The following is a 13,810-nucleotide window of genomic DNA, read 5'->3' on the forward strand; positions in this document are numbered from 1 at the left end:
ATAAAATAAAACCCAAAACAAAATTAAGAGTCCGTTTGGTTTGGATTCCGCCCAACCAAACAATTGAATTTGAAATAACCCATTCCGATTCCAATTCCTGCAAACCAAACGGAACCCGAATAAGAATTTGCATTTAAGCCATGTCCTTGCATTCTCATGTATTTGTACTATTTCAAATAAAATTGTACTACAACCAAATACAGCCTGAAAAATACAGGGTGCTTGGAATTTTCCCTTGGTCTCTAAGCCATGTCCTTCCACTGTGTTACGGTATGATGCTCGACACGCGTGATAATGACGCGGTTTGTTAGGTATCCGTACGCTTGATAACGGAAGTGTTCTCATTAGATCCGGATTTCGGCCGGAGCAGGTATTGCGAAAAAGTCGTTTAATGAAAATGTATTTCGAAATTGACTTTTCTGCTTTTCTGTTATCCAAGGTCTCACGTCGTCAAATCCAACTGTAGAATAGTTGAAGAACTGAATGGTTTGCATTAATGATTCTGATTCCTGAACAGCCCATTAATTAGCGATTAATGTTGTATGCAGTAGAATTGAACTGGAGATTCCCAGCTAAATAAACAAAGTCTGAAAAGGTCGTCTGCCGACGACTTTGAGAAACAAAGTTTGAAAAGATCACACTTCCGTGGAGGAGAAGAAACAAATTCACAAATAAAAACCTTGAGAAGCAATTCCAGTTTTGCTCTCCTTGATTGTTAATTCTCTCATGGCGGCGTCATTGCTTGATGGGGCTGCAGTCGGGGCTGTGGCATCGGAGTTGCTGAAGTTGATTATAGAAGAAACGAAGAAGGCTGTCCAATTCCGGCAGCACCTAGAGCGGCTCAAGTCCACACTTGCAGACGTAAAGCCTGTGGTCGAAAGGGGAAAAGCATTGGGTGATCAGTTAACAGATCGGCCGAGGCCCAATGTTGTTAAACTTGTTGAACAGTTGAATAAAGGGAAGAAGTTCGTCACAGAGTGTGAGACGATTCCCAAGTGGAACTACATCAAGAAGTACAAGTACTCAAAGAGGTTTATCAAGCTGGATGAATCTCTGAGAAGCTTCTTTCAACTTGATGCTCAGGCCGATATCTGGTGCATTACCCAAGAGATTATGGTTGAACTCAAGGAACTGACTCACAGGGTTGGTGGATTGAGTTTGGGAGAGAGAAATGGTGGTGGTGGGTTCAATAATTCGAATTTGTGTGCGGTTCCTGGTCTCCCGAGTCTGACTGTTGGATTGGATGTGCCTCTGAAAGAATTGAAGATAGAATTATTTGAGGAAGGTGTGACAGTGGTGGTATTATCTGCTCCTGGTGGATGTGGCAAGACAACGTTGGCATCCAGGCTATGCCATGATCAAGAAGTAAGAGGTAATTGACAAGAGTCCTCCCTTCCTAGCTAGTTTCATGCATTTACTAAGAATTTTTTTTTCTCCATTGGACCCATATATTGGCTTAATTATTAAGTTCTGAAATGGGTTAGATTGGAAGTATCTGAGTTTGATATATCTGAATGTGATTTTCTGGATTTTAAATGGACAACAACGATCTGATTTGAATACTACTAGATCACTATGGAACCAACTAATAAAAATAGCTTTCACATGTCTTTGAACTAGAATTTGGTTAAAATTTAGTATATATCCAAATAAGTTTACTAATATCTGTTATATTTATACATGTATATCATCACCATTATCACCATTATAAGTCAGCTACATGATGAATCCTCAGTGGTTGATCTAGGACATTTGATCAGTGGGCGCATATCACTGGTCTCACCTCTTACACCTTGTACAACTGTGAAATAACCACACTGACTTCTACATAGATCCGCCACTTAATCCTCTTGTTTTTCCATTCCATTCTATTCACCATCATAACTAATATTGTTAAATTATGAGCATTTAAATAATTTCTTACTACTTTAGCCCATGTCCTTTTTATTCTTCTTTTGTCTTGACAATAAACATATGTCTTTTTTAATAATTGGAGTTGTAGGGAATTTTTAGAAATTTTTTTTTGATAGGCTAGGCAATTAAGATTTAACATGACTAGTAAGTGCTTGAATTACACAAACTTCATCTAGGGTAAATTATATACTTCCCCTAGGTTTAGGTCAAATGCTAAGACCTCCCCATGGCTTTACCCATTAACTTAACTTCTTACGGTTTGGGATGATTGCTAGTTTGTTACCCCCCACTCCCACCCGCCCATATGATCCTAGGGATGTCAATTGATCAAGGCCCAACCCAATGGACCCAAATCGATTGGGCCGGTTTTGGTTCTAGGAACTGAAACTGATGGGTTGGCTTCAGTTCTTGATATATTGTATCAATTATTATCAGTTCGAAATTGGTTCCACCTAGTCCCAAACTAACTCAGACTCGACTCGATCATATATATATATATCTTAAATGTACAATATGTTAAAAATAAGTTAATATATTATGTATAGTATTTTCAATAGGTTTATTATAATTGGGTCCATTGGGTCAGACCTGATTGTCTTGAGAACTTATTGGTTTGGTTCTAGGTCCTTAATATTTCTTATCGGGTCAGTTCTAGTTTTACCTGCCCAACCCGTTAACAGCCCTATACAACCAGTTTTAGAGATGGAAAGTAGAATATGTAAACAAAATGGTCATTTACTAGAACACCCCCTATAGTTTCATGGATTTACTTAAACCTATCCTATAGTTTTCATTTTATTAAAACACCCCTATAACAACCTATTTACTTAATTGGCCTTTTCACTAAGAAGTGTTTGTTTTTCCATGAACAAAAGTGCATTTTGGTAAAATGGAGGAATGACCGAATGGGAAATGGAAAACAAGTTCAACAAAAAAAGAAAGATAAAAACATGAACAATATTTCATCATCATGAGCATTTTGGTAAAATCTCTATTTCTGTCTTAATTCTGTCTCTTCTAATAACAAACTGCCTCTAGTTTCATGGTCAAAGGGGTATAAGTAGGCAAATCAACCCGAGAAAAGTATAAGTAATTTACCCATTTTCATAACATTTTTCTAACAGTCGGTTAGAACTGTCAACATGAAAATAGATCAAATGATCCATACGTTTTGAATAAGCCAATATTATGATGCCGGAAAAGTATGATTCTGGATTTAACCCCGTACATTTTGATGAATTTGATATCAGTTGATTGTTTAAAAATCTTTAGGTGTATCATGCCTTGCCAGACATAAATAAATGGTATTCTAACCTTTTGGAGAACAAGAAGCAGTTCTCACGTCCTGTATTCTGGGACTTCGGCCGTCTATGCTCGGATTTCAAGCAAGGTTTTTAAAACCGATCAGAAGAGAGTATTGGTCAGGATCCGGTTTTTGGGTCAAACGGTCCAACCGTTTGAATCGAACGATCGGTTCGTTCTGACAAAAAATAAAAGATAAAAATAAAAAAAGTCAAAACTGTTCGATTGGTTCAAACGGTTAATCATCCAGATTAATGGTTTGTTGATCAAAATCAATGGTTTTTGAAAAAAAAAATCAGTTTTAAGGAAAAATGGCCTGACCATTTTCTGGTTTTTTTGATCCAACCATCCGATCCGGTCTAGTTTTGAAAACCATGATCCGAAGTTTGTTGAGAATATGCTGAGGCTCTCTCTATGTTACAGTTAGCTGGGGGCAGGATTCTATTCTTCTTCAGCAACAAGTTGGAAGCGGTGACAGGTGATGGAAGACGGGCCTAATCGCTCGTCTCCATTGAAGACGCATCGCACTGCAGAGATGGTTGTTTGTCATGTGGAGGAAGAAGTCTGCAACTAGACAGCTAGCTAGGGACCAGAAATTAATGGTGATGGACTTGAATTTGGAGGTTGGTCATGGGCACTGTTCAAGGAGTTGTGGTGACGCCCTCAGGGTTTTTGTAGGGTTTGACTCAAGGACACTGGAGCTCAGCAGATTCAATCATCAGAGGGGAGATTTACAGGGCTCAGATTGTAGTTGAAGGCCCAGAGGGCAGAGTCTGGAGGCCGAATTGGTAGTGCTTTCAGGGTGCGTGTTAAATATATTCTTGGGTGAAACGTCCCCAGTTTCAGGAATTTAGGAAGGCAAAATTGAAGGTAATGGGGATCGTGAGCAGGCTCAAAGTGCAAAGAAGATCAGGTGCTTTGGGTAGATGTCGGAGTAATCACTATTCACTAGTGTTGAAGGGGGCAGTGAGTTCCCACCAGGCAGAGGGAGGCGAGAGATGGGGTGATGATGTGGGATCGGCAGGAGCATCCGAAATGGTGATGATCCCAATGATGGAGGATGTTTGATTTCCTGGTGCAACAAATGATATATGGTTTTACATTCCAATTTTAATTTATTTAGTTTTCCACCTTGGTTGTTTTTGGTGTTGTTGGGATTCACGTATGAATAGTAGTGTCTCACGTTGGAAATAATGAGAGGTGCAACGAATTTATATACAAAATTGATCCACTTTTGAGTTGCAAGTGGTATCCATCTCTTGTAGATAAGTCCTATGTAGTGTATCAAACTGGCTAAGGTGTTCAAGTTAAGCAAGAGGTCGAAACGCCATTGGAAGGAGTTTGGCTGGTTTCTAATGACTTGGGGAAAGGGTAGAGATTAAGATAGGGTAAATCTTAGAAAAGATATTGGAAGGGTCTGAGCAATTCATATGAAGAGAAAATTTGAAAAATAAGTATTTTGGTCAAAAGTACCTGCATGGATATTTTAGACATTTTCATGCTCCCTTTTAGAAGATTCTGATAGAGGGAGTCTACTTGCAATTATGTCAAAAAATTCAGGAGAGGTGATTGCAATTACCAAATTTCAAGGGAGGTTTTAGCAATTTGCCCATTAAGATATGGTTATCTTGTTATGATAATTAGGATGAAAGGGTAGAGATTAAGATAAGATTTCAATTGAATTAGGAATTTTCAATCTATAAATACTCTTGTATTTTCTATCTCAATACAAATTTATGAGAAATATATAGTGCCACATCATGTAAGTGTTATTTCAATTATAAAAATACATGTCTGAAAAAGATCAAGCCAATGTTTTAGGTAGAAACAACATATCATGTAAATGTTATTTCAATTAGAAAAGTACATGTTTGAAAAATATCAATTCAATGTTTTAGGTAGAAATAACAACAACTTGTATAAATTTACTCAAAACATTTTCAAAGTGTTTCAATTAGAAAATCTCTCTCGAAAATTTGTATTGATTAACCCAAAACACAACTGACGTTGCAATATCATTGTAAAAAACACCCCTTTAGTAGGCCATACGTGTTTTAGGAAGTCTTATATCCCATAGTATCTGCACCCCACAGCCCATGTCAGCCGTGTATTGAGAACATCTTCCCATCACAAGTATGAGAGATGTTTACATTGTATGTTGAGATGTGCATGTAGGGCACACTCTGCAGAATTTGGATTTCCTACCCACGTAACATTGCAGCCACACATGGGGAACATCTCATGACTGTTACATATTTTGTGGGTAGGAGATCGGATTGCACTCTGTAGGGCACCAATCTAAACTCCTTTTTTTTGTAATGAGCTCCGGCAACATACAAATAAAGTCAAACCAGAATCAGAAGTAAACCAGAATTTACGCTAAGCCCATTAGCACTAGCTGCCATGCATTTATTATCCTATATTCCTATATATTCTTTTGTATATTTGCTCTCTACACTGGAACATTGATCTGTCAATTGTAAATGTCTTTGTACTGTGTTTGAGCAGGTTTATTCAAGGAAAATGTTTTCTTTTTGACCATTTCAAGTACACCTGATTTGAAGACAATCGTACAGAGATTATATGAACAGGTTACCGGGGGTTCACCGATCAAATTCCAAAACGAAGAAGATGCAATTAAGCAGCTGGAAGACAAAATGAAGAACAAACTAGATGACATGCTGGTGATCCTAGATGATGTTTGGTCAGAATCAGTAGTTGATAAATTTCTTTTCAGAACAGAAAGATACAAGTTACTGGTAACATCAAGGATGAGATTTCCATCTAAGCCAACACATGATATGAAAATGTTGAGCCATGAAGATGCAAAGAAACTTTTCTGTCATGAGGCATTCTCTCAGATAGAGAATCAGGAGTGCGAGATGATAGACAGCGAGCTTGTAGACAAGGTGTTTTATATATCTATCTGCTCTGCCTACATGGATGCAATACATAGTTGCACATATATGCACCAAAATGCAATTCTTTCATTAATATTCTCTGAGCTTTATGATATATAAGAACATATCCTTTTATCATACATAAATCCAATGGGGTTTAATTGATCAATCACATGAAAAACATATCTACACACATGTTTTGAAAAATAGTTTTTTCTCTTACTAAAACCAGTTTTTAACTTGTTTCATATTGGAAAATTACAAAACTTATTTTGAGGTTTTAAATAGGAGCTTATTTATACTCCTTCGAAATAAATAGGAGAGTATGGAGACTTGCTACCACACAACACGTATGCATGCGTGTTTGCGGCGCAATTAGGCGCACTTTGCTCATTCCCGCATGGCTAGCAAAATGCGACTTTTTGACTTTTGGTGTGAGGCTGACTATTGATGTTTTAACGATCACGATTCAATAAGGTGTGATCAAAAGACACTATTCAAATTTAACAGTTATTAACTGTTAACTGCCTTTTTAACAGTCACAATGTTTGAAATTGTGATTGTTTAAAGAGCATTTTCTGAACTAGCACTTTTCTTTGCTCCGTGACTCTTTAGAAATTATTTAAGAAGTACGAATCAAGCAAATGCACACACAAGTTTTCAAAACCACTCATGTCTCTCTCAGATCGATCTACTATTGTCCCATAGAGGTTTCTTCAGAGACTTTTCAACTTTACTGGTTGCAGATTCTCACCCAAGGTTCTGTTGTATCATGAGAACAGATTTGCCTGTAACCCAACAACAAACTTAGTGGAATTGAGTGGGGGCAAATAATGTTATGAAGACAATGTCTTTAGACATGCCTTAGAGCTTCTACTCCAAGTTTCAGTGACCCCAATTCCTAACACTTTGAATCTCTTGTATGCTAAAAGAAAACCTGTATGCTATATGGGTTAATTGCATAGCAACCTTTAGGATCAGTTTGGAAAGGAGGACAAATACAATATGTTCAGTATATATACTCCTTCCACACTGAGTGTTACAAAAAAAAAACATATAAACCAAGTAATTTCCTTTTTTTTTTCCCATAAAAAAATGAGAACTATCCATTCTTTATCAACAAAACAAGGAACACAACCTTTAAAAGACCAAAGTTTGCTCTGAATCTTCTAATTAGAAGAAGATCAATGATATCTAATATGCTTCTGAATACAATTTTAGCAAATTCCATGGTATGAAACATGTTTTATGACACAAGCATTGGGAAAGCACTTCAGGCTGTAAATGCTGCACCCTCATGCATGTTTGCAAGATATTTACAACCTGAGCTACAATAGTCTTGATGTGCAACATTTATTGCCAAAGATTGCATGAATTACAACCCTACATTGATTTTTTTTTTTTAGTTCTGATGCAGCAAAATATGTTTCCATACCATATTGCTCTATAATTTATTTTCACCTATACAAAACAAGCGGCTAAAGATTTTTGAGGTTATACAGGTGGGAGAATCAGTGCTATGATCAAAACATTTCCAATTCATTCACTTCATTGATATCAATATTGTGCCATTATGATAAACTTGGTGAAAATAATATAGTCCTTGTTGATAATGATAAATATGGGAATATTTTGTTGTAATTGAAATAATCTCCAGAAATGGTCCTTGTTGAACTTGGTGAACATATAGTCTACATGTTGCAAATAACTATAAAGAAAAGGCACCTAGGCTAACTTTATCCTTTACAAATTTGAGTGATAGATCATCTATGAGTTATTCTAAAAGGGTTGCAAAGTATTTAGTGATGGGTGTTTACTATCTTCCCTGTTTGCTCAATCTATATTGATGAGTTGTGTTTGGTGGCACTAAATTGCAGATAGTGAAAGGTTGCAAGGGATATCCACTTGTTCTTAAAGTGATTGCCAGTTCACTGAAGCAGAAAAAAACAATCATATGGCACAATATGGAGAGGAAGTTATCAAACAGTTGCTTCAATTTTGACATGAACAAAGAAATCTTAAATCGTCTCGCAACTAGCTTAGATTTTGAAGATGATACTGTTAGAGAATGTTTTCTTGACTTTGGTTCATTTCCTGAAGATCAAAGGATCCCCGTATCTGTTCTTATAGATATGTGGACTGAGCTCTATGAACTAGATGGAGATGATGCATATGTCAACCTCCTTGAACTTCACACACGGAATCTTCTTAATCTGGTTGGAACAACAGGGTATGTTGCATTATACTTTCGAACTGCAGATAAGAGGAAACAAATCAATATATTCCATTATTGCTTCTTCTTCTTGGGTAGTTAACCAACTGTTTCTTCAACCATTGATGATTTTAATAGGCAAGATGTATCTGAACTTTTTGGCTACTTCAACAAGCAGTACGTTGTTCAGCATGATCTACTTAGAGATTTGGCTATCTACCAAGGTAAGGAGCAGAAGAAAGACATTAAAAAGAGTAAGAGACTTCTAATGGAAAGAAGAGAAGATGCCCTTCCCAAGAGCTGGCATGTAGAAACTGATGAAAGCTTCAGTGCCCGCCTCGTCTCTATTCTTACAGGTGACTCATATTTGTTCTTTTGGTTCAGCTTGGAAGAAGTATACAAATATGTAGAGTGCAAAACCTTATATTTTGTATGCATTTGCATCGTAACTGCTGCTTCACCTTGTTTGTACATATAATTTACATTCTAGGCTATGGATTTTAGGTGAGAAGTTTTCCTCGAGGTGGTGCCACATGCAACTTCCTGAAGCTGAGGTTCTAATTCTGGACTTCCTAGAGACAAACTACTCATTGCCCTCATTCATGGAGAATATGGGAAAGATGAAGGTTCTCATCATCACAAATAATGGACTCAGACATGCCAAACTTTGTAATTTAGAGGCACTTCATCATCTATCCCAATTGAAGAGAATCAGGTTAGAGAAAATTTCAGTTCCTTCCCTTTCTGACATTGCAGTATCCTTGAAGAATTTGCAGAAGATATCGTTGGTTATGTGTAAAGTTGGACAAGCCTTAAGGAAATGCAGTATCAAGATCCCCATAATGCTGCCAAATCTCACTGAGCTTGAGATCGACTATTGCGATGATCTAGTGGAACTGCCACTGGGGATCTGTGATGCTGTCCACCTAGAAAAAATCAGTATCACAAATTGTCATAGTTTATCCACACTTCCAGAAGAGATTGGGCGTATGAAGGAGTTGAAGGTGCTAAGGCTGCATGCATGTACGGAATTGATGGAGTTACCACAGTCAATTGGTGGCCTCCAAAAGTTGGTGTTCCTTGATATATCTGACTGTGTGAGCTTGAAGAGGTTGCCGAGAGAGATGGGTGAGTTGAAGGAGTTGAGAAAACTCGACATGAGACGCTGCCCAGTCAAGGAATTGCCAAGGTTAGCCTCTGGCCTTCAAAATCTAGACACTGTGATTTGTGATGAAGAAACAGCCTTTCTGTGGGAACCCCTTCAGCCCCATCTCTCCAAACTCAAGATAAAGAAGATTAATGATGAAAAAAGTTTGGATTGGCTTGGAAATTTAAAATGAGGAGCCAATGAAAGAAGAATTCTGCTAGAAAGCAAGAAGGGACATTTTTAATTGTACTTCTGTATTGCATTCATTTCCATAAGATGGAGAAAACTAAGTTTGTATCCTTACTGGATATTTTGATTTTTCACATCATTTATTTCAGAAATATTCATCAGTTTTGCTTAGGCTTTCTCTCATGTATTTTCTATCAAACCAAATACAGCAGTAAGGAGAGTTTGCATCTACTGCGGCTATGGTCAAAGCAAAATCTTGCCACCATCCAATAAATCAGACATGCTAGCAAGAGATGGTGCATTAAGATATGTGGCCATTATTCAATGCTTAAGGCCCTTCCAATTTCCAAGAGATGGCCATGTTCAGAGCATATGATTCGGAGCTATGCACTATTAATAATTAACTTCCCCTTGACCCTTTTTCCCTAGAGTGCCGGTTGCGAATTTGATTCCGCATCAACGCTGGAAAAAGACATCTAACACACCAACGAACAGTGCTCAAGGTGGCTCATGGGCAATACCTTTATCACATTATAATTAAGCAAGAAAACAGCTGTTCTAATGGACTGCGTGTCAGTGCTCAAGGTTTTGACGGCAGTCTCTCTCTCTCTCAACAACATTGAGCAAGAGGGCTTGGTAAATGGTAACTTCTCAAAATAGTAGGTGGAAGGATGTGGAAATTATTCCATATTTAAAACCATAACATCAAGACAATAAAAATTTTAGTAATAGCAATATGGGATTTACATAATTGCTAAGTTATGAAGCCTAGGGTGATTATGTTACCCATTAGAATTTTGTTATATGCCAAAAACCCAGAAAATATTAAAATAAGTGTGAACACAAAGAACACTGAGATTTAATATGGTTCAGCCCTATGGACCAATGGGTGAATTTCTATGAAGTTTCAGTGTTACACTATTTTTAATGTGACAGCTGCTCTCTTAGTGCTTCAACTAGTTTTATAAGGAATTAGGTTTTCTGGGGGTCGCCATGAGCTTTTACAAGTTATTTCAACTTGGCTCGATTCGGTTTAAATTAAACCTAGCTTCGAGTTGAATTTGCATTCGGTATATATAGGCTCATTTGCTAATTGAGTTGAGTTCGAATCCAGTGAAGCTTGGTTCATGAGGCTCGTGAGTCTAGTATTAAATAAATAATTTTTATTATATATAAATACATACATATATACATGCATATATATATATATATACATATAATAAATAATTTTATTATATAATAATATTTTTATTTTTTATGTATAATAGTAAATAATTTTTATAATTCTTATTTTTTTGTTTGACAAATAATTTTATACATATAATTTTTATTTTTCAAAAAAAACTTGTCTTATAGTTGAGCTCGAGCTAAGCTGAGCTTGAACTTGCGAGTTATGAACCGAGCCGAGCTCGAACTCAAGTCTCTAACTCAAATCGAGCTCAAACCTAATACTATTCCTATGAGCTGAGCTCGAATAGCCAAGTATTCGACTCGGCTCAGCTCGAATCCACCCCTAAGGTCTTCTGTGTGCAGGAGGATGGGGCTACTCGAATGATGGCAAAATGGCACCTACTTCATAAGATGCGTGATTGCTAATTCCATGCCCTTACACTATGTTTTCTAACCCAAGTGCAACTAAGAAGGGGGATCTATAGGATCTGAGATCTGAAAGAGCAAAACCAGGAAGGAACTCTTAGGTGTAACTCTTGAGTTTTGATCTCCTACCCACACATCACCACAACCTCACATTGAGAACATCTCATGTATTTGCCTGTTACCATTTTTGTAAAATGTGTGTGACTTTATAAAGTTTGGATCTGCGACCAACAATACATGACCAACATGTTCCAACTGGGCCTTTGGTATCCATAAACATTTCCATTGAATGACAAAGAAGATGTTCCCAATAGGAGTGGCAGTTTTTCACCCAACCCACCCAACCCGCCCATTTACTTGCCGGGTTGGAATGGGTTTGATCACCCATTGGATCAATTTAAATGGGTTGGGTTGTGGATAACCATTGGGTTAACCACTAAAGATATAAATATTAATTTCTTAGCCATTTTTTTATTTTCTTCATTTGAATGAAATAATTTATAATTAATACATTAATTTTCTATTAATTATTGATTAAAATTAGTTTTGCCTCAAATCAACAAACTTCACCCAAATTGACATAAATCCAAATCAACTTGACCCAAGTCTGGACAAGCTCAATTTGGTCTAAATATGAACATACCCAATCACCTTAGTTCAATTCATTTGGGTCTTTCAGCCCAGCCCAAACCTGACCTGACCCAAATACGAAAAGGATCAGGCCGGGTGGGTCCGAACCCTAAATTTTCCCTGCTTGCTTTGTCTGGTTTAGATTGTCCGGTTCGGCTCGTATCTGTACAATCCGACCTGAATCTAGACCAACCCAATTTACTTCTTTTGACCCGCTTCGAGCCTGTCGGTTCAGTCCAAAACCCGTGCACAAACCTGATATGGGCCGATCCAAGTCAATTTGTCATTGACTGAACTGGTCCGATCTGGTCTGACCGAAGTGAACCAGTTTGGTCAGGTCCAACCGGAGCTAATCCGGATCTAAAAAATTCAACCACTCTTGATGTGATTAGCTCAAAGACAATCCAATTAGATATAGTTCAAGTTGGTCTGACCGGTTTGAACCTAAGTGGTTCGGTCAAATCCGAAATTCGAAACATAGTCAAATGGATTTGTTGCTTGTGTAAAAATAACATGCATATAATGTGATTTCAACCATTTTTTTTTGAATAATGTGTGATTTGAACCTTCACTACTTGTATAAATAGCAACTACTATTACCACCAAGCTATGACTAACTTATTTGTTAAGAAGAAGTTAATTTTTTGTTTAAGTACATAAATATAAGATTAATGGGTTTGGGAGGGTTGGATTGGATTAAAGCGGGTTTGGGTTGAACCCAACCCATTTAATTTTATATAATTAGATCATTAATAGGTTGGCGGGTTAGATGAATCAGGTTGAAGCTCAACCCAAACCAAACCAAACCCAACCCAACCCACCCAATTGCCACCGCTAGTTCCCAATAATCTTAGGAAGTGATCTTAGAGAAGAAAAAACTAATATACTCCTTAACCATAATTAACTACGTTACTAATTTCCACATTTATAGGTTTGCAATTTCGCATGGAGTAAGAATATCAACAAGCTAAGCACTTATTTTCCTTGATCAAATTATTCTTAAAAAATATCATTGTATTAATGATACAATTTCTAAATCATGAGAATAAATAGAACAGGCCATTCTTGATTTATAAAATGATAGTTAATTATTGAAGTTTTCTTTTAACTCCATAACAGATATTATATGAAATGTTATACCTACACAATGCACGGGTCCCTATTAGTTTCATATATAAAATTGTTTTTCATGGATTTTAGGCCTTTCGGTTTTCCAAATATTTTAGTAAAATATCTCCAAAATTTCCCCGTCTTTGTATACAAAATGCCCATCAATATCGAAATTGCAAACCATGGTTAAATAGGCATTTATTGTTCATTAATTTACAACTAAAAATATGACTATTTAAAACTTCTATAATTTTTTTTCTATTTGACTTTTTAATAGGAGTTTTCTAGTTGATTACCGAATATGATGTTTCACTTAGCTGAAATGAACTTCTTGATCACCAATTGGCAGATAGCCTTCCTGGTAATTTTAAAGCAGAAAAACCTGAATGAGTGACACATTTTCCTTTCCTTTTGTTTCCTACCTTCGAATCTTGTAACTAATCTTTTTTTTTTTTGGCAAATCTTTGTCCAATTTCACACCACTCTTATGTATCTCTGTACACTCCCCGACTTTGCCAACTTCAACTTCTGGTATGGATTTAGTTCTTCATGCAATCTTTGACTATATGTTATCACATGGTTAACATCTTTTATGGTCTCATTAATTAGGTATCAAAAGAAAATATTGCATAATTATACTAAAGATGAAAAGTTTTGATAAACATTCCATCTTTATTCAAATGTGCTTAAAACCCATTTTATAAAATAGTACAAGATTGAGTTCCATATAGACCTATATATAATATATCATGACAATAATCTCATATTTTAAGAAATCCAATAGTAAAATTCTAGGTATACACCAATAGA

At 36.6% G+C, this 13,810-nt stretch overlaps 1 protein-coding gene across 1 annotated transcript; it reads left to right on the forward strand.

Annotated features, from left to right (window-relative positions):
* The first annotated feature begins 582 nt into the window (after positions 1 to 582).
* LOC104607015 (putative disease resistance protein At5g66900) lies at positions 583 to 9,835 on the forward strand. The gene is made up of 5 exons (XM_010272507.3): positions 583 to 1,372; positions 5,725 to 6,125; positions 7,994 to 8,346; positions 8,467 to 8,684; positions 8,833 to 9,835. The coding sequence occupies exons 1-5, from the start codon at positions 727 to 729 to the stop codon at positions 9,666 to 9,668; spliced, it is 2,454 nt and encodes an 817-aa protein (XP_010270809.1). The 5' UTR covers positions 583 to 726; the 3' UTR covers positions 9,669 to 9,835.
* The last annotated feature ends 3,975 nt before the right edge of the window (positions 9,836 to 13,810 follow it).

This window comes from Nelumbo nucifera, chromosome 4, assembly GCF_055504915.1.
Source record: "Nelumbo nucifera cultivar China Antique chromosome 4, China Antique-T2T, whole genome shotgun sequence".
NCBI classification, from domain to species: domain Eukaryota; kingdom Viridiplantae; phylum Streptophyta; class Magnoliopsida; order Proteales; family Nelumbonaceae; genus Nelumbo; species Nelumbo nucifera.